We start from the raw sequence: 20,376 nt of genomic DNA, 5'->3' as shown, positions 1-20,376 counted from the left end.
CTTCTAGATTCTCTGCAGATGCATCTTTCCACTATTGTTTTGGGGACTCTAATTGTACATAAAACATGTTAAATAATTTCAATGCTAAGCTAAATGTGGCTACAGTGGAGCTTTAAAACAAGAAATAATCAGCATGAGTGTTTATCATTATTAGAAACATTAAAGATGACGGACAGAGAGCCTGTTTCTTGTTCTGCGTTCCTACATCGAGACGAGAATCAGTCAGCTGTGATTGGCTGCTGCAGCCAAGATAAAGAGGACTGTAGGATTTGTCGACCTCCAACAAAGTCAAACTGAGAAAGTCGTGGATATACTATTTGAAACGAGGCCACCAGGACAAATAAAACTGCGACTTATTTCCAGAAAATAGCACCGATTTTAAACTGTATTTACTATTTCTGCCTTAAACGGATTAAACAGAGATACCCACCGTCCAGTGGAGTCAGGGGTCCTGCAGGGTTGCTGCTGATGCTCTCTCTCTCCTGCTCTGACGGCGCCCTCTTGAGCCGAGGAGCAGGAAGTGGACCTTTGGGAGACGGGCTGTTTGCTGGAGACTCAGACGAGTCCTCTGAGAAACATCAATGAACAGACAAACAGATATTCAGGAATGAAAGTACTCATGTCTGTCTGATGCTTCACAGTTGATAGCAAAGATCTGAGGGATACTACCGATGACGGTGCTGCTCGGTGTGGGACTGGTTGGACTGGCAGGTCTCAGGGGCCCTGATGTCCGGGGCCCCAGTGGAGGTTTGAGGGCCTGGGGTGGGGGCGGTTTGGGGGTAATGCTTGGTGGCTTTGACCTGGGAGCCGGCTCTGGTTTGAGCTCATCAGCGTCCTCCGTGAGGTTGACGTCTGACTTGGCTACAGGTAAATGACAGAGACAGTTTAAGATGATGCGCGCCATCACGCTCTTATTTTGAAAGACAAGATACTCATGATGTAACATTCAAAGTCTGCAGGTCACATGATATCAAAGAAGCTCACCTTCGTCACCGTCTGCTTTGTCCTGCAAGCAGAGCGACTCAGACTGAAAACAGAGACACATTTAGTTTAATGAAGGAAGTGTCACTAAACTAATACTTGTATTCAGGACAAGACACTGGCTTGACATGTTTAATGCCATCATGAATGTTGACCCGCTCACCTTCTTTGCAGCCATTCTCTCCTGTCTGGCCTTCATCTCAGCCATCAGGTCCATTCCCATCACAGGAACCCCAATATGGCGGGGAATGTGGGGGTTCTCCATATTCTCCTTCTTCTCCTGGTTCTCGTTCTCCGCATTCTCCTCTTTCTCTTCCTCGGCAGGTTCAGCCGCATTTAAAGAAGCCTCCATCTCGGAATCCTGCTGGTCCGAGGATGGAGCCCTGTGGAGCTCCTGACGAGGCTCCACCACTGTGCCAGGAGAGGGGGATGTCGGCGACGTCTCCTCACTCACCGTGGTAATAGAGGAAGAAGGTGGAGTAGAGGTGGGGGATGTGGGGTGAGGTGGAGTGATGGAGGTGGCTCCGTGGCTCTTCTCTGAGCGGGATGTCCGGGTTTTAAGGAGGTTAAAGAAACCGCTTTTCCGGGATTCCCGCTTCTTGTCTGCTCCTTCCTGAGGGCCGGAGGTCAGACCTCTCACACTGGGAAGTCTACGGAAGATTTACAGAACAGAGAATTTATTTTATTTGGCCTTTAAAGCCAAATTTAAACGTTTTTCTATTGTGCTAAAACATCTGGTTACATTTTATGCTGATGACACGCAACTGCACTTAAACTGTTTTTGGTTTATTGTACAGAGTTGTGACATCAAAGGATGGTAGAAAACTGATACTGAACTGTAAAGAAATGTGTTGTTTCGCAGCATGAGTCTTACTTGAAGCTGAGTTTAGTGACTTTCTTGGAGAAGAAGTCATCCAGGCCCTCGTCCAACTTTCCCATGATGCTGTTCTGCTCTGCCTCCTGCGGCGCCGAGCTGCCGGTGGCGGCCTTTCGCTAAAAGAACAACAGCAGGAGTGAAGACCCAACACGGAGGCAGAGCCAGCATTTTCAGACTATATAACATTTTAGGCACTGCAGCAGAAAAGGCTGCACCATCTTTATCCTTAAATTTCAAAGTCTTTCAAAAGTCTTGGGGTCAAAGGTCACAGATGCAGAAAATAATTGGAAAAACCCAAAATTTGCCTTCTGATCCATTACCAATCAACACCAAGAGCAAGATGACCAGTACTGATGCAGATATTATTCACATTATTATAGGTCTATACTGTCAATATAAAAAAACAAAGGATGAATCTGTGTGGACCAAAAGGATCAGTATCACTGATAATGTGGGGATGACTCCCTGATTGGGACCTACATGTGGTCGGCTCGGTTTTGTCCTCTTCTTGGGTTTGGGCCGGAGTTTGGTGCGGTGCTCCAGCGTCTTGTGCTCGACAGGCGGCAGCTCGCCCAAACAGACGGTTGAGGTATCCACTGGAGTAGGGGGCGGCGGGAGGTCTCCATAGTACGATGACATTCTTTCTGTTGGCTTTGAAGATGCAGGAGGAGGAGGAGGAGGGGGGTCCTCCACATGGATGGGAACCTCCTCCAGAGCTTTGTCCAGGTCAAACTCCATCTCTGCTGGGCGAACACAGGGCAAAGCCAGGTGGGTGAGTTGACAGGAAATAATATTTAGTACAGGCAGTGACTGGCTGGAGACGTACCAACACAAAGTAAACTTCTCACTCGTTTGCAATCAAGGACAGAACCTTAAAGTTCGGAGGAACTCAAACTCCATGCAAATTTTATTTCCTGGATTTTACTCTTCAATGCTTCCCCAGTTGCGTCTGTACACACCAATGGCAGCCATTCACAGCATTTTCCCCTCCAGCGTGGGAGACGCCACCGCTGCCCTCTTTCTCCTCTGTTATTCAGCCACAGAACCTCAAGCCATCCGGCTCTCGAGTCATGGCAAGTTTGAAGGTATTGCACGGCACGGCCTAGCTCACAAGCTATCTCTTTATGCAGACGATCTTCTTTTATACATTTCCAATCCTCTTTCTTCTCTTCCCACAGTACTATGTTTTTGTAAATCAATTGTCAAAAAAAGGATCGTGTCTTTATTTGAACAGTAGTTTGTAACACATGGATATTTTCTATGTGACTCACCAAACGCCACAGAGACGGGCCGCAGCATCCTGACCAGAATGCTCTTCCTCTTGGATTTCGGAGTCATCTAAAGAACAGAAAACAGGATTTCATCCCACATTTTTGAGGCGTACAAACTCTGGAAGGCAGAAGGAGACGTGTTGGTTTTACCGCTAACTATTCAATGTATTGTTCTGCTAATTCAACACGTGCTTGAATCTGCAAAGCTGCAGAGAAACTGATGATTGAACATTTTTTAAATGGCACAAAAAGTTGGACAAATGTTTCAGTGCATGTTCCTCTCCTGTGCACGTCTCATAAAACAGATGCCCAGTGTTTTCAAATACCACTTTACCTCCATGTATTCAGACTTTTCCTAAACCTTTCTGCACATGCTTATATGCAGCGGCTGGTGTGAAAGTGTTTTAAGTCTTCTAACCGTGCAGATGTCCTCCAGCCCGTGCTTCTTATCCCGGCTGTGGCTTTGCTTCTCCTGTTTGTGGTTCTCTGGCTGCAGAACCTCCTCATCCAGGACCTCCGCCTCCATCTGAGGCTCCTGACGCAGCAGCGGCTGAGCCTTCCTGGACAGGTGATCGGTCTGAAGACAAAAGAAGAACAGAGGGAGGGATGAGCTGATAGGAAAACAGACGAAAAGAAAGACAGAAAGGCGGAGAGGACACTGACCAGGGTGTGTTGTGATCTGGACAGAGACTCCAGGATCTCGTCCACGATGCGATCAGAGAGGAATGACGCCATGCTCAGCTTCACTTCACTAAAAAAACAGAGCAAACGTAAGTAAAAGCTAGAAAAGATCAGAAAATCCTATTTAGCATCAAAATCCCCGTCTGACCCAGATTACACGCGACAACACTGTCAGAAAAACAGGTCCAAGAATGATTCAGTTGTTCGATCATGTGGTGCTTCCCTCAGACACATTCGGACTTTACTGTTTGGATCCATCTGTGAGACAGTCATCAGAGAGTTCCTGTCCTTACCTCAACATCTTAAGACCAGTTACAGACCTCTGGTGTATAAGAACCCACGCTAAATCTGCCAAAGTTCCTACTAGATTTTTTACATTTCCTTCGTGTATGTGAATCGTGTACAGGTCAGTCTTTCAGCTTGTCTTGTATCTTCCTCTTCAGCTCTCTTGCCTACAGTTAGTCTGTGCAATAACAATCAGCAGAGTGTAGCACCAAAGAAAACCAGTTTGTCATGGAAGCACGATATCTGCAGAAATCACATTAGTTTCAGCAACTCTGCAAAATACTAGAATTGCGTTTCTGGGACTACCAGTCATGGACTTCTTTTCTGATAGCGGTAACATACAGACAAGACCTGACAGAAGACACACGCAGCAGATCACACCTGATCTTGTTGATGATGTCCACCCCGGACTGCTCCAGCAGCGTGGTGGTGATGAAGCTGCGAGGGACGGTCATCCTCCCCCCTCCGGCCTTCAGCAGCTCCTGCCGCAGGCTGCTCCTCTTCATCACGTGAGGACACAGGCCCTCGGCGGCGTCCACCATGGACACCAGCATCGTCTGCGGAGGATGACGTTCAGGTTAAATCACGTTCTATTTAGAAAATCGATAAGTTTAACAAATGTTCGTGCTGTACCTGCAGCTGCTCATCCATCACCCGGGCCACCTCTCCAGCCATCGACTCCAGTTTGTCCTGAATGGCTCCCACACACGCTCCCCTGGACCCCCCGCTCTTCAGGTGGTACAGGTTGGGGAGCAGCTGGAGGGAGGAGAGCGGGACAGAGGGAGAAAGAGGAAGACAGGCTTAATGACATCAGCATGCTTTTGACTGGAGCGTCCTGCGTGCCGGGCAGGTGAGTCACGTCTTCTTACCGTCTTGGAGTTTCGTGCATCTTTCATCAGGTTCTCGGCCACCTTCATGTCCTCCTGCACCGAGTTGGTCTCTGTGAACCGCAGAGAGTTCAGGTGGTCCTGAACCTTCACACACATCATGTCCATCATCTGCAGCACAGAGGGGTCAGAGGTCAGTCAATGAACAGGCGTAACAGTTGTAATAGTGGTTGTCCTGCAGGGGGAGCTCTACACACATGCATCTCAAAAAGTGACAGGGAAGAAGCATGGGAAAAAACAAGCACCTTCAAACACAATTATTCATTATTAAATATTTAATGTAGAGCAGGGAGCTAAAGTGTTGATGCAGGTGTGTTTTTTTACAGTTTCAGAGGAAATAACTGCAGTTTACTTTTTCTCAAAGGGTTCTAAAGGGATAATTAATCCTCAGTCTTTCTCACTACATCTTCTTACCCTCAGGTGTGCATGAACAGAGCCTCTTTTTACCAAAGATCTGCAGATCCATGGTGTGTGTGTGTGTGTGTTGCATGCCTGTTGTGTGGTGGTGGTGACGATTCCCTGCTGCAGCCTGTACGCCTGCTCCTGCAGGTATTTTCGCGTCTCATGGTTCCTCAGCAGGTACTGCTCCATCTGCATCGAAACATATCATTAAATCCTGACAATAACTTTCAGAATGATGATATCTGCTAACTTTTTATACTTTTAACAGAATACAGTGGAGAAAAATCAGCCTGACGACCTTCAGTAAGGCGTCCTCCGTCTTCTCTGGGCTCGCCTTCAGAGCCTGAGCAGCGTCCATGATGGGGACAGGCATGAAGCGAATGGTGTAGTTCCTGAATATCGTATTAACACAGTTTATTACTGCTATAAAAGGGCACAGCATGCACCGTCTTTGTTAGGTAAGACATGCAACAGACTGCTTTATACTTACTTCTCCAGAGCAGCAGCGACGTCCTGCAGACCCTGAGGGCTGATGTTGTTTCTGTCCCACACTATCGTCCTGCAGATAAACACACACGCAAAGGAGGAGATTAATAAACACAAAAACAGTCGATCAGTTGACGTACCTTTCTCGTATCGTAATCTATGAGAAACTTTAAAGGGTCTCTTTTTTTAAAACCCAGAAGCGGCTGTTGCATCACTTTTTTAAGCCACCAGACTCCATTGACAAAAGCAGTCATTTTACCTCGCATAAGATGTAAGTTGCTGGGCTACCGCTGCCTCGATCGGTCAGTTTGTTGGCATTGTTTTGTGACTTTAGTGTGTTAAAGTGTTAGCTCAGATCCAACACCGCTAAATTACACAAACCAGTCGAGGCGGCGGCAGACCAGAATCTCCCGGGTTCTGCAAAGTAAACTTACTGCTTTGGTCAATGGAGTCTGGTGGATTGGAGAAAGCAATGCAGCTATTGTTGTGTTCCTGCCCTCATCTTAAATATCTGACTGCTTTATCCAGAGGGCTCAATCGTTTTCCACACATTCTTCTTCTCTTGTTTGAGATCCAAACGGACATACCTCTTGGAGTCACCTTACAGCAGCTCACAGACTTTAATTTAACGATGTGTTCGAGATGATCCTGTTTCCTTCCTCACCTGAGCTTGGTGTTGATCTGCAGGGCTTTGGCCAGCATCTTGGCCCCCATGTCTCCCATAGAATTCCCACTGATGTCCAGCTTGGTCAGAGACGTGTTGCTGCCCAGAGCATTGAGGACGATGGAGAGGTCGGCCTTCAGCTTGGAATCAGCCAGGGACAGAGAGGTCAGCGGCTGCAGGGGAAGAGATTTTAAGGCAGGTTGTTTGTTTTGATCCTTTTATCTTCAGCTTCAAATTAAATGCTTCAATATGTTGATGTTGGAAAGTTTCACTCACTGAATCCTCTTCCTGAATCATGTGGACCAAGTTGTCCAGGACCGGAGCAACATTTCTGGTGGAAAATGATGTAACAATTAAAACCAATGTACGGAGTCATTCGACTACACGACACCGAACACCGGCATTATTAGGACACATTTTTTCACCCACTTGGACTTGATGTTGTTGAAGTTCTTGCCCAGTGAAAGGTGCCGGATGGAGCGGTTCTTGGCCAGCCAGACCAGCAGCGTGATCAGATCCATGTCCAGACCTGAGCACAGCAGCACACACACATGAACACGACTCCATCAAAGTCTCTACAGCTGCACCATAAATGTTCTGAATCTGAAACGTCCTCACCGTTGTCAGAGATGTCCAGGCTGGTGATGTTGGGAATCTCAGCGATGCAGCCCTCCAGGATCTGCGAGCCTCCTGAACGCAGCTGAGAGAAAAAGGGATGTTTGGATCGTCTGCACGTTTACTAAATGCTTCTTCATTTTCCATCTATGTCAGTTTAAACACACTGCTATGCTGTTTAAGCACAGTGTGTGGGAGTGTGTGTCAGTTTTACCTCACAGCAGCTGAGATCCAGAGACACGTCGCTGAGGCTTGGGTTGCAACCGAGTCCCAACAACAATCCTCTGCAGGGAGAACGTTCAGAGAGTCAGTTTGAAAACAGAAGGAAGTGTTTGCTGGAAGCTTGATATTTGTTCTGTTTAGATACTAAAGGAAGATTCTGTTTTAGACTGCAGGATACAGAAACCCTGAGATGCAAGTGAGAGTCTGATCTAATTTGTTTCTCTTCTGTCCTTACGGCTCAACAAGAGGTGAAAAAACAATGTTTTCCCAGAGTCAGCTGTTGGTTTTCTTATTTTCTGAAGGATGAAAAAGACAATTAAAAAGTTTTGCCAGATGGGAATAAAAACGTTTCATCATGTGTGAAAATAAAAAGGTCAAAAAGGAAAAGTTTTAGCAGGTCATTTTTCTTTCTGTCATTTTTTTCTTGGTGTGTGTCGTTGTAATACCAACTGTCGCCACAAGAGGCTGAAGCTAAAAAGGTCTCACTGAGTTACAATTTCTCCATGGTATAAATACATTTATGGCCAACAGAAAGACGTGACAGTAAGGCTTTATAACCTGCTAACAAACTATATACAGTATATAGTTACTGTGTATTTAAAGCATGTTAAAAGATGTTGCGGAAAAGCTTTGATCTCCACTGTAAAACTACATTTCAACTGTTTCTTTCACCTTTTCTGAAGTCCCGAACACAGAAGACAAACACGTAAGATCAGACTTAAAAAGCAGACGCTCCTCTCAGAGCTCCGATAACAGGAAGTGAACTTGTGTCAGTGCTGAGCTTCTCGGTAAAATCAGGTCTCAGGGTAAACGTTCTTACTTCAGAGCCTCCAGAGGCAGCCGGGTTCCCGACAGGCTGACCGAGCTCAGAGCCTGAGCGCTGCTGAAGAACTGCTTAAAGGTCGGAGGGATTTCTTTACACTTCCTGTGTGAACGTGAAGAGAGCGGGAAGACATTCAGACTCACACTCAGTTATCTTATACATTCTAAGTATATACACTTCTTTGTGTTGTGGTGCGAAGTAACCTGCCTTTGCAATTCAGAACACAGATATCGTAATAATTAGATACACTGAAACTTACAGTCAAATGTCAGGTATAATGTATACTGTATTATATGTGTATTAAGTTATGTTCATGAGGCGTGTGCTGTAAGAAGGACGGGTGTTTGATCTGTGACCTGTGAGAGAAGACGCTCTTTGACATGTTGAGGACGGAGAGATGCTTCACAGATCCTCTGAGCAGCGACGCACACACCTGAGACACACAAAGCTCGAGTTTAGCAAAAGAGGCTGAAAGTGCACAAAACTAAAACTCAATACTCAGAACTTTGACAACGTGTCGACCACTACTGTAAGGAAGAGCTACAGGAAGTCAGCTTCCTGGACACAGACTGACGTTGTGTCATCCTTGGGAAATGTTCGATTTGATCTTATTGAGCCTAATTTCACGTGTGTGTGTGTCTGCACGGCTTTACCGGCTCCAGCGAGCAGTCACTGTTGGACAGATCCAGAGTCTCCAGGACGTTTGAGTGACTCAGGAAGCTGTGCAGGTTCTGTGCAGGACAACAAACATTCACATTAACACAGACTGAACTGCAGCTTGAGCGCAGCTATTTTCATGTCTTCTGAGAAGCTTGAAAAGAAGAAGCACCGGCAGGTCGTCTCCTCTCAGCGAGTTCCCTGACAAGTCGAGGTGAGTGAGGGCGGAGGCGACGGCCGGGTTGTTACAGAGAGCCTGACACAGGCTGTTCACACCTTCAGATCAATAAACACACAGCTTTAAAAAACAAATCAGGACAATGTTGACGCATAAATACATCTTTGTATTTCTGCATGTTCACCTTTAGGAGACATGGAGGTCCTGGAGAGGTTCAGGTGCTTTAGACCCATGGGCAGTTTGGCGAGTTGAGCGCTCAGAGCAGAAACACCTGCAGAGAGCAACACAAAAACACGTCCTCAGTTATTAATGCTGAGGAGCTGAGGGACTGGGACATGGCCACCAGGGGGCGCATGACTGCACCTGAAAACTCTTAGCAAGTGGAGGGGAAACAACAAAAATATAAACAGCCTTTATTTAAATAATCAAGATTATCTCATTTGTTCTGTTACGACTTTTAAGCACTCACAGATTATCCATATTCAAACCTGTCAGCACAGTAAAAACAGCGTGCAGAATGTGTGTGTGTGTGTGTGTGTGTGTGTGTGTGTGTGTGTGTGTGTGGGCACGCGTTGTAACCTTTGTCCTCCAGTGAGTTGTTGCTCAGATTGAGTGTGTGTAGCGTGGAGGCGGGGTTGTGTGACAGAGCACTGGCCAGCTTCTGAGCGAAGTCACTGCAAAGAGAAACAACAGGTCTGTTTGTGATGTCGTCACACCTGATAACATCACACTCGCCTCTCAGCAAACACAACCAACAAGCACACAAACCCACGTCTGACATCCTAAAGGGACTCTGCACTCTAAACTCATCATGAAGCCTTGAATTGACCTCTGACCTTTTCAGTCCCGCGTTGTCCAGCACCAGCTCTTCCAGCCGGCTGGATCGAGCCAACACTCTGAGGATCTGATCGCACACATCTGTCGACTGGAAGGAGAAACACAAACCTTTAACTAACTTTGTTATGCATTGAAACGTTTTGTGTTTCAGTGATTGGAGGTGGTTTATCTTCCCTTCCCACCTGCCCGAATCAGACGGTTTTAACGGAGATATTTTATGTTTTTAAAGATAATCAACTGCAGGTGTGTGAGGGTTACCAGTTTGTAGTCTTTGGTGGACAGTTTAGTGAACCACTGGTTGTACTCCAGAGCTGCAATGATCGCCACCAGATCTCTGCAGGAAGAACAAACAAACAAAAGTCTCCAGATAGATGCAGCAGCCGGCCATGATATGCTCGGAGATTCAAATATTCAACTTCATTCATGTAGATTTTTTCAGACACTCGAGACAAGGTTTAAAAAAATTATTTAAAAACAATATATCACAGAACAAAACTGAAGAAATGCCTGCAATGTAATCTTTCAGGGGAAACCCTTTCAAAGTAAAAGTTTTTCCACTGACAGGCTCAGACTGTAAGTGTCTGACAGCATCACAGCGAGGATCCCTGCAGAGACAGACCGTTCTGTTACAGAGTGAGAATCTTATTTGAGACCAGAAACAGCCGCTTCTTCACTCTCTTCAGAGCCACCAGACTCCATTGAAAAAAACAGTAATTTTACCTTGCAGAACCTGGTAGTTGATCTATTGCTGCGCTAATCAGTGAGTGTTTTGTGAGTTCAGCAAATATTGTGTTGGATCTGAAATAACCACAAAAACACCAGAGTCACACAAACAATCTAATCAACTGAGTCAGTGGTAATAAAGCAGCTCCCGTGTTCTGCAACGTAAAACTGATGTTTTTGTCAATGGAGTCTGGTTGCAATATAACTACATACAATGCACACAAGGTTCCCACTAGTTTACAGTATATACCTGTTCTCCAGGTGAACAAAGTCCTGCAGGTTGAGCTCCCTGGTGTCCTGGGTGAGATAGATGGTGTCCACATCCTGGGGATGACAACAGGTGAGACGGTAGAGAGAAGAGAGAGAAGGAACAGCATCATGATGGTGTGTTCAGGTACAAAACAAAGGTAAAGTCGACAGCAGCAGGAAAACAAAGAATCTGACTCAAAACAGCAACAGGAGGAGACAAGATTAAAAGAAGAAACAAGAAAAACATAAAAAAATAAGTCACATGAGGAAGCAACTAAAGCCGAAACAATAAGATTCACATAAGAGAAAAAGAAAATAAACATAACTTGAGCAGATAAAGATGTTTAAGCTGATTAAGGCAAGGGAAAAGCACCTGAAGGCATCACATGAGAAAACAAGTTATATACATAAATAAAAATAGTTGTTAAATAAAAAAGCAGAGAATAAAAAAGGAGGATGAAGATCAAAGTTCACACCGACCCATTGGACTTCCTCTCTGTACGGCACACCCAGGTAATCACACACGCACCAGTACTGATGTGAAAACCCGCCTGCGAAGAGTCAAGACAACACCTGTCAGCACTTTCATCACTCTCTGTATTTATATATGTCACATGATGAGGCTGAGTTACCGCAGGGCCCCAGATCTGCTGACCCCTGCTCATCCCAGACGGCCTGAAGAGCCGCCGTCCTCTCCGGAGGCTTCAGACTCAGCTTCTTCATCACCTTTCTTCCTTACAGAGAGGAGGAGGAGACGAAGGAGAAGAGGGTGAAGGTTGTGAAATGTTATTTGTCTAGCTGTAAATTCTGTCTCTCTTCTCTGAGCGCCCCTTCCTGTCTCCCTCCAGCTCCTGAGTGGTACCTACACAGGTGATCCGGCGGGGCAGATCCGGTGCAGACAGCAGCCGATGTGAGCGATCACCTCGTCCACTTCCTCCACCGAGCCCAGCCGGAGGCTCCATGGCCCGCGCTCGTACTCTAACACCAACTGCAGGGGGCGCCACACACAAAGGAACACGGTGTCAGTGACTCAGGTGATAAATGCGTCCATGGCTCCTGATTTTAGTTTCATTTTTACCTTCAGACACTGAAACGCTGCTTTAAGACGACTGTGGAGATGTAGTGTGGGTACTTGTGGTCGTTGTTTTGGTTATACTTTAATGTTGATCACAATTACATGTATTGTCTTTTTGTTTGGGGTTGTTTTTTTGTCATTACCAACATTATCACTGTATTTTTTGCTCCTTTAATAACCTGATTATCTTTTTTAGTTTGACTGTTTTTAACGTGCACCATGAAGAAGAAACAAGGTTACATTTTATTTTCCCACATTTTGTTTGAGTTTGTATTAACAAAGAAAATGCTTTTAATATTTAACTTTTAAATAACATAAAGTACAAATGTATCTAATAAATCAGCTTCTCTATCGCTCCTTATTCTCCCTGACACGCAGGCGGTGTGTTTGTGTAACTTCAAAGCTGTCGTCAGGCGTGATCAGGAGTCATAAACATAATGTACATTATTGCAACAGTTGTTTGTGCAATGCTGCTGTTTGCGTGTGTGTGTGTGTGTGTGTGTGTGTGTGTGTGTGTGTGCGTGCGTGCGCGTGTGCACCTGAGTGGGCTTGTTGCTGCTGACTCCCTGGATATCCAGGTAGCTGAAGGAGTGTTCGACCTGAAACGAGAGAGAGGAGACGGATTATGAAACCGTTAATTTTCTGTGTGAACATTTATTTATTTACTGAGGCAGGTTGAGTTTTGGGGAAATACACAAATAGCCGGTTTTGTCTTTGTGTTTATGCCTGAAGAAACTACAAATACAAAGTTATGTGTCCCAAAGGAAACTTCTCTGGAAAATCAGCCTCGTTCTGAGAACCGGAGGATTTTCCCAGGAAACACAGTCTGACACAGACAGCGTGTGTGTGTGTGTGTGTGTGTGTGTGTGTGCGTGTGTGTGTGTGTTCAAGCAGATAGATTCAGGTGATTTACAAACACTCTTTCACCAGCCGAACAACCAAAAGACTTTTTAAGGGATTTCAGTGTTGTTGTTACAAAGTCAGAATAAATCACTGGAGCTGAGACGTCATCTCCATCGTTTGCTGTCATTAAACCCTGTCAGAGCCGTCTTAAGTCTTTGTCTCGTCTCGACTCGATCGTTTTGACTCAGTGAAGTTCAATGACTTGAATATTGACATGCACGTTTTCTACAGCATCGAACATAAGGCAGCAAAGCAGGTAGATTATACACATGTAGGGTAGAGGTCTTGACGGGTGGCACCAGTGACCTGGCCGAGCGAGTGCTCCAGCTGCTTTTGCTCAGGAGGTGAAGGGTCAGATCACAGGTCAGCCTCGGTCACATTAGGTAGGACAAAAAGCTTTTTTTTAACAGCTAATTAATGTGTTAATCAGCTGTGAAGGAAGTGCTGATTGGGTTTCGCCCGGTTTGGGTCGGGTCCGGCATGTCTCGGTTCTGCATGGGTCCCAGCTTTCAAATATTAGACGCATCCCTTTCAATTCCGGGTCGCACATTTCTGGGTCTCTTTGGGTTCAGGACCCATGAAAACCTTTAATGTAGGGGACTCCCAGAAGGGCTGCTGTCAATCAATCAATTCATTTATACCTAAATAGCACCAAATGATCTCAGCAGGTCCAGACTGAACTCTTGTGTCCTCACTGAAAGTGACGGCACAAAAGTTTGAAGGTGGCAGAAAAGATGATTCTGTTTCTGCTTCGTTGTGTCTTCTTGAATAAAGGTCATAAAGTTCAACTAGCATCTTTCTCTTTTTATGCAGCGGCTGCGTGGGCGCAGACACGACAAGATGGCAGCGTTATTTTCATCTGAGGTGAAACTTACAAAAGCAACGTTCAAGTTCAAAACACTTCAACCATCATCTGACGACGATATATGCTCCAGGAGCAACATGTCAAGACTTCCAGCGCAGACTTCCTTCTCCGTGCGCTGCATCGTTTACAGTCCAGTCAGCAGCTCGAGCAGCGACCGTGTGTTCAGATCAAAGTGAAGTGAAATTCTCCCTCCAGATACGTCTGCTAAATAAACTCCTGGTTCGTCCCATCCCCCCGGAGCAGCGCCCGTTCATCTGTCTGTGCTGAGTCTCAGTCTCACTGTAAACAGGAAGTTACACAGAGGCTGCACTCTGGCTTACTGCAGCGGGATGAAGCCCAAACAGAAACAGATTCTCTTGTGATCGACTTTAATTAACGGCTCTCCAGTTTGATAACAACATCATGATGCAGATTAGGAACAAGTCAACATGAAGCTTTGTCAGGTCTACTTTAAAATAAGACGTTCGTTGGACGGAGGGCGGAGCCATCATTTATGATGCATTCAGGGAAGTTGGGAAATCTAAACGCTGAACTTTCATGCATGTATCTGTTTATAGAGATAAATAAATCGTAGTCAGATGATCACTGATGGGAGTCTGGATGTCTTTACGTGACTGCTGAAAACCACATGGACTACAAACAAACTACAAATGGAAACAACAAATGTCTAACCAAAGTCCTGTGTGTACGTTTTCATGTAGAATCTGTAAATAGAGATTAGTGTACGGCAGAAGAAAGCACACAGCGCGTGTACTTCATGGCAGTCTATGACAGGAAGAAGCTCTGTACACCAGCTAAGGTAAGAAACCTCTCAGGCTGACTGAGCTGACTCTTCAAGCTCTGACTTGTTCTGGAGTTTTTCAGAAGAGATCAGAGCTCAGGACTGTGTCATAACGACAAAACCTTTCAGTCAAATGAATCACAAACAGGTATATACAGACATGAAGCTGGACATTGTTACTGTAAGAAGAACCTGAAGAAAGCCAGAGGAAAGGAAACATCACCGAGGCACGAGGAATGCTTCAAACAGTCTGCAGAGCAAATGTCTGGAGCAGAGTCACGATCTCGCACACAGTTCCCCTCGAGTCCACAGGGAGAGGGAAATAAAGCAAAAATAAAACTCTTAAATCGCTGCCAAGAGGGAGAGCGGAGGGGAGGAAAAACAAAGGCAGGGAGAGAGAGGAGGGGAGAGAAAGCAACAGGGGCAGTTATTAAAAAGAAAGTGAAATTAGACCAAATGTGGGGCAGAAATCAGAAAGAAACTTCTGGATCTTTGAGAAAGAGAGAATTAAAGGCAGGAAGTTTAAAAGAAAGAGAAAATTAATAAGAAATGTAGGAGAGATTTAAAGAAACAGAGAGAGAGGGCGAGGGGCACACAGAGAGAGAGAGTGCCCCCTCCCCTCCTCTCCTTGCCAGCTGTTAAATTCCTCCATTGTCTTTTTTTCTCCCTCTGCTGCCTCTCTCTGCCGGGACGCCGAGGAACAAACCACCCTCTGTTTCACTCTCTCTCTCTCACACACACTCACACACACACACACACACACACACACACACTCACACACACACACACACACACACACACACACAGTTAGAACAACCACTGGCCCACTCTGGAACAACAGATCAGGGGTCAGCTGGCAGATTTGATTCTCGGGTTATCCGAGTTTCCTCTAAGGTTTTGAGCTCTAATCTAATACATCATTGTACATGTTTTATATAGAGTCAGACGCCTGCAGGGTGCTGACAGGAAGAGAAGAAACTCGACGCAGAGTCGAACATTTTCTCTGTTAAATGATCACTCCTATAAAGCAGAGATATTAGCCTCAATAGCATAAAGAGCTAACAATTGAATGCAGGTACAAAATTACATTGCATTACAGTAAGGGTATAAAACACACCTGCAGTTGCCACTTATGACCATAGGGGCACCAAAGAGCATGAAGCTGAGATCTGAAATCGCTGCTCTAAGCTTCATTTTGAATAATAAATTACATTTACTGATCTTTTTCAGGCTTCTCAGACTTCCTGTCAACCCCAGGGTCCGACACCCAGAGCCTGGTCTCAGCACACATCACACTTTTCTACTTATTTATAAGTTGTCTGGTCTGATTCACACACTCAGGAAGAGGCCGAGAAAAACCTAAAAAGCTGGAGGGACACCAGAGAGACATAAAAATAGAGGCTGAGAAAAAGGAAACAGAGTCATTTCAAGAGCTGTGTTTAAACATGGCTTCACTTCTCTTTTTATACCAATCTGATGACCCGTCATTTCCACAGCAGTTTATGGAAACCAAAACTGGGAAGTTCATGCATTCGGTCTTTTCCTGACTTATAATCTGATGTGTTTTAATTAGTTTACCTTACTTTTCGATAACTTCAAAAACTAAAGGACACTTCCGGAACGGTCTTGCATAAATGCAAAAGCTACTTCACATCCCCTGAAAGTGTTTAAACTCTTTCATAAGTTTAAGAACAAAGTCTATCAGGATACTTTAAATAAAATCTAGTCTTTACTTTGTTTCTGTTTTAAGCTTGTTTTTCTCTCCGTCTGTGTCTCCCGCACTCCAGGTTGAACTCTCCTTCCTCTCTCTGTTTTTCTTTCCCACAGGCTGTTTTCTCACAGCTGCATTGTGGGTATCGGATATCTCCATATGGAGGAGAAGGAGAGAGAGAGAGAGAAGGGGGGGATGCTACCAGACAGACATATAGAGAACTCAGAGGAAGAAGTAGATGATTAATACAGACACAGCACTAATGCGGCTTCTTAACTTGCGACATGAGGATTAAAAGCATTCTGAGACGTTAAGACAAATTCAACAGAGAGGAGCTCTAAAGGCTCTAAAGTAGGTTCCAATAAAGATTTACTTCTAAGCATGTCTGGGTCATTAAAGTTGTAGCTACAAAGCAAACAAGTAAAGAGGATAAACTTCTCAGAGTCAGAACGTCAGCTCCAGACAGCGATAAAACTCTCCTGCTAACACGGCTAGCATCACATCAACAGCAGAACTTAAAGTACAAAGTTAGCTGAATATCAGTGGTTAAATATATTGTTTGTTTCCTGTTAACAGAGCCAACACTGTGTACAGATTTGTACGTGTTATATATATTATCTTTTCACAACTCTACAGCAGTGCTTGTGGCTCTGTGAGGCTGTACTCAGGCTGCTAATGCTAATGCTAATGCTAAGAGGGATTCTACACATGCAGATGTTTAGCAGGTATAAAGCTGACCATGTTTACTGTCTTGTTTTGGTGTTTTAGCATCCTTACATTTACTTTTTAAACACAAAAAACAAAAGCCTACAAGCATTGAGAATGTCCCGACGTCCTGGGGTTTCAGCAGAGATTGTCTAACCAAACTCCATTCAAAAAACAAGCAATTTAAGTGTTTGCGTGTCTCATCGTGCTGACAAATGCATGGATTCAGACTTTTGCAAATCTGCATCCTTATGCAGTTATTTCGGCATCCTTTCAACTCGTTTATGGCAAGAAAATCGCTGATAAATTGTGTTATTTTGACGATATTGCTGTAAGAAGCCAGACGGCTGCCAACATGTGACTTGCTAGATAAAGCGTAACTGCCACTCAGCGGAGCCAGATGGACAAGCGCTCCACATCCTGGCTTTTAGTCTGAACTCGTATTTAAAGTATTTCTCTCAAACCCACAGATTTAAACCTCAGGATGAAACTAGAAGAAAAGTCAGCAGATCACCAAAGTCAGTAGGATTCATCTTCTGGGAACCATGAATGCCTCCACCAAATTTGGGGCCAATCAATGAGGCAGATGGTGAGAAATTTCACAGATCAAAGTGGTGGACCAACTGAGGAATTGACAGACCCGGAGTTCTATCCCTAAACTCTGGCTGCAACAGCTTTCTCACCTGATTCTACCTGCGAGTGTGTCTGACAGAGTTTAACTTTCAGGAATGTGCCGGGACTTGTTGTGGCATCAGTCAGTGTCGAATAAAAACAAGACAGAAAAGAGAAAAACTTCACTCTGGAGGAGCAAGCAGCAGCATGTCGGTAAAGACCAAATAAGAAGCTCTCCTTCCCGGAGAGGAGATAGGGGGGAGGAGGAGGAGGGGGAAACGGAATGATAAGGAAGGAGGAGCAGGGGAAGACTGAAGATGAGGAACAGATGTAGAGAGGAGAGAGAGTAAAGGAAGATACGGTGTGAAGAAGAAAATTAGCATTTTAAAAAAGCGACAATAAGAATACTTAAAGTGCATTTGGAAAAAAACAAAAGAAAACACCTTTTATAGCTTTAAACACACACATGTACTGACCTTTGAAGGGACCCGTGCCGTCAGCAGATAGGCTCGATGTGATGCCAAGGCCTGAGGACAGAGAGACAGACACATGTGAGACAGGGAGACAGATGGGCAGAGGAAACTTCTCAATAAATTGCTGTGGAGCTGAGATGCTTGGAAACGTCTGGAGTCCCGACTTGTGCTGGCCAGGGTTGGGCGAGATCTACCAAGATGATATATGACGATGAACTCCAATGGACGGTGACGTTGTTATGTTGAAGGAAGTGGCGTCAGCAGTGCACTTTTGGTTTTATTTAACAAAGCCTTTTATAGCCTGTAAAAGTTTGCAACTAATTTTGCAAATGAGCACAAAAATATCTGTGATGGAAGCAGAAAACAACGATAGAAAAACGGAGGACAACGTGAGGCAAGGCAGTGTGACCTCAGTCTGACAGCTGCCATTGTTAATGGCGTTGGCAATCGTCCCCATCCTTATGCTTGCCTTACACCAACTGGCTTTGTCGAGCGATTTCACCGTCTCAGACGATTTTCTAACGTTGGAATAAAGTCCTAATAAATTTACTAGAGTTGAGTCGCTCTTCTGTCATCTCCAGGCTGTCTGGAGTGATTGCTTTCTTCATCTTGGCTCAGGCACAAACCTGCTTTGAGCTAAATGCTAATGTAGCCATGCTAAAACATTCACATTTACAGTCTTAACATGCTGATGTTTAGCACTATTGTTTACAATGTTCACTGCCTTGGTTTGGTGTGTTTTTTGGGGTAAATTCAGAAGATCTTGGCGTTCCGTTAAAATCTAAAATGTTTAATGTTATCTTTTTAGTCTTGGCTCACACAGTAAAGTTCAGTGACATGAAGCAGCAAATCAGGTGAATAGTAAACATGGAGGGGACACCGGGGAGGCCTGCTGTCAGCGGGTCCTCAATGAATGTGACGCCATAGTTGGACACTTGCTGCTGTTAGCACACAGTGTTAGCATGGTGTGGTTAGCTCCAGTGACTGGGTAAAAGCTTGAAGTAGGGAAGAAAGAAAACACCTTGCTAGCAGCCTGCTAGCTCGTAATGCTAACACAGCTAAGGTTAGAGCATCAATCACAGCATAACACAGAAAACAAACCTCTGCACACACAAGAGCTCCACTGATCGTTCTACTTCTTGTAAATGTCCACCTGGAGCATGATGGGAAATAATCTCAACTGGAATCTAGTCTTCTCGATGTTCCAATAAATAAAATGTATTATGGACATTTTTTAGTTCTTTTAGTTTTTAAAAAACGTAAAGTTTGAACAAGGAAGAAGAAAATGCCGCGCTAGCTGCCTGCTAGCTTGAAATGCTAACTGAGCAAAGGTCACGACCTCGATCACAGCAGATAAAACAAACACACAAGGGGTGTGTGATTCCTCCAAAATGTTTAGCTGTTGCAAATGTGTTGTATATTGTTGTGTAGATCTCTGTGGCATGTTTGGTACAACATTAAAAACTGCATCTTTACTTGAGACTGAAAGTTGGTGCTGTCAGGAAGTCTCACATACAAAATAAAATACAATCGCTTCAGTGTCAGAGGGTTTGGACTCTGCAGACTGGGATGAAACTATATATTATCTTTCACCATGTGTTGAACTTCTGCGCTGGCAGAGAGAGAGTGCACATCATGGCCGCCTGCTCAGACAACACAGGGGCCAAATTACCAACTTATTTTCATCCCAAGAGTGCAGGACGTTTGCTGAGTTATAGTTTAAATTTTCTGCACATTCGATGGTCCTCGACAGGACATTTTCACTGTAAGGAGATTTTAAAAAGAGGAGGAGAGAGAGTGAGTGAAAGGGAGAGGATATTAAAGATCTGACAGTCTGTAAAACCTGTTTTCAGTTTAAGATGTCTGGAAACCTCCTGGATCAGGTGTTCTGCAGATGTGACTGCAGGTTGATCGTGTGAGTGAGCAGGTGAAGTGAGGAGTCCACACAGGCTAACTAGCGAATAGAAAACAGATGAGAAACAGGGAGAAATCTGGGTCCTGTTCCACATAGATATTTACACTGATCTGTAGCGTCAGGCTGCGAGGAACGTTCTTTTGCATCTATTTCAGAGGCTGCTGTAGACAAACGAGTGAAGGATCTGATGTATCAGTTAAGCTGGAGATTAACTTGATTTTAACCGCACGTTTGCGTGCACATGATAGCTGCCCCACATTCCCTGCGTCTGTTTGGAGCGTCGGATGTGCGCATCCTCAAACATTAATGCTACACGGTCACAAGCTGCAGTCTGCACATGAGCAGTAGGGGCAGTGTAGAGGCAGAGAGGGTGTGACAGGGTCGACACAGCAGCAGGGACAACAATGGCAGAAAGTTCTGAAGACAAGCTGATAGACCAAGTCCTCAATGATCCACATCTGTGCGATGTGTCTTTAAGACAAACATGCCTGTCAAACA

At 44.9% G+C, this 20,376-nt stretch overlaps 1 protein-coding gene across 1 annotated transcript in view; it reads right to left on the bottom strand.

Annotated features, from left to right (window-relative positions):
- The window catches only part of LOC138608916 (F-actin-uncapping protein LRRC16A), a 34,761-nt gene that overhangs the window by 4,469 nt on the left and 9,916 nt on the right, over nucleotides 1–20,376 (bottom strand). Inside the window, exons 3-36 of the mRNA XM_069681502.1 lie at nucleotides 17,967–18,017; nucleotides 12,453–12,512; nucleotides 11,705–11,826; nucleotides 11,471–11,568; nucleotides 11,319–11,389; nucleotides 10,840–10,913; nucleotides 10,125–10,200; nucleotides 9,866–9,954; nucleotides 9,609–9,703; nucleotides 9,214–9,300; nucleotides 9,024–9,127; nucleotides 8,848–8,925; nucleotides 8,551–8,627; nucleotides 8,192–8,296; nucleotides 7,364–7,433; nucleotides 7,153–7,234; nucleotides 6,964–7,063; nucleotides 6,811–6,865; nucleotides 6,535–6,707; nucleotides 5,875–5,943; nucleotides 5,683–5,776; nucleotides 5,475–5,573; nucleotides 4,965–5,093; nucleotides 4,729–4,851; nucleotides 4,477–4,652; nucleotides 3,793–3,880; nucleotides 3,548–3,706; nucleotides 3,130–3,196; nucleotides 2,339–2,601; nucleotides 1,856–1,974; nucleotides 1,145–1,631; nucleotides 985–1,027; nucleotides 670–861; nucleotides 431–568 (exon numbers count right to left, since the gene is read on the bottom strand). Coding sequence (XP_069537603.1) covers nucleotides 431–568; nucleotides 670–861; nucleotides 985–1,027; nucleotides 1,145–1,631; nucleotides 1,856–1,974; nucleotides 2,339–2,601; nucleotides 3,130–3,196; nucleotides 3,548–3,706; nucleotides 3,793–3,880; nucleotides 4,477–4,652; nucleotides 4,729–4,851; nucleotides 4,965–5,093; nucleotides 5,475–5,573; nucleotides 5,683–5,776; nucleotides 5,875–5,943; nucleotides 6,535–6,707; nucleotides 6,811–6,865; nucleotides 6,964–7,063; nucleotides 7,153–7,234; nucleotides 7,364–7,433; nucleotides 8,192–8,296; nucleotides 8,551–8,627; nucleotides 8,848–8,925; nucleotides 9,024–9,127; nucleotides 9,214–9,300; nucleotides 9,609–9,703; nucleotides 9,866–9,954; nucleotides 10,125–10,200; nucleotides 10,840–10,913; nucleotides 11,319–11,389; nucleotides 11,471–11,568; nucleotides 11,705–11,826; nucleotides 12,453–12,512; nucleotides 17,967–18,017 — 3,913 coding nt within the window. The remainder of the gene's footprint in view (nucleotides 1–430; nucleotides 569–669; nucleotides 862–984; nucleotides 1,028–1,144; nucleotides 1,632–1,855; nucleotides 1,975–2,338; nucleotides 2,602–3,129; nucleotides 3,197–3,547; nucleotides 3,707–3,792; nucleotides 3,881–4,476; nucleotides 4,653–4,728; nucleotides 4,852–4,964; nucleotides 5,094–5,474; nucleotides 5,574–5,682; nucleotides 5,777–5,874; nucleotides 5,944–6,534; nucleotides 6,708–6,810; nucleotides 6,866–6,963; nucleotides 7,064–7,152; nucleotides 7,235–7,363; nucleotides 7,434–8,191; nucleotides 8,297–8,550; nucleotides 8,628–8,847; nucleotides 8,926–9,023; nucleotides 9,128–9,213; nucleotides 9,301–9,608; nucleotides 9,704–9,865; nucleotides 9,955–10,124; nucleotides 10,201–10,839; nucleotides 10,914–11,318; nucleotides 11,390–11,470; nucleotides 11,569–11,704; nucleotides 11,827–12,452; nucleotides 12,513–17,966; nucleotides 18,018–20,376) is intronic.

The sequence above is a fragment of the Semicossyphus pulcher genome, unplaced genomic scaffold (assembly GCF_022749685.1).
Source record: "Semicossyphus pulcher isolate SPU_LCO1_2020_fin unplaced genomic scaffold, fSemPul1.0.p SCAF_5, whole genome shotgun sequence".
Lineage (NCBI taxonomy): Eukaryota > Metazoa > Chordata > Actinopteri > Labriformes > Labridae > Semicossyphus > Semicossyphus pulcher.
This window is presented reverse-complemented; position numbering and strand designations above follow the sequence as displayed.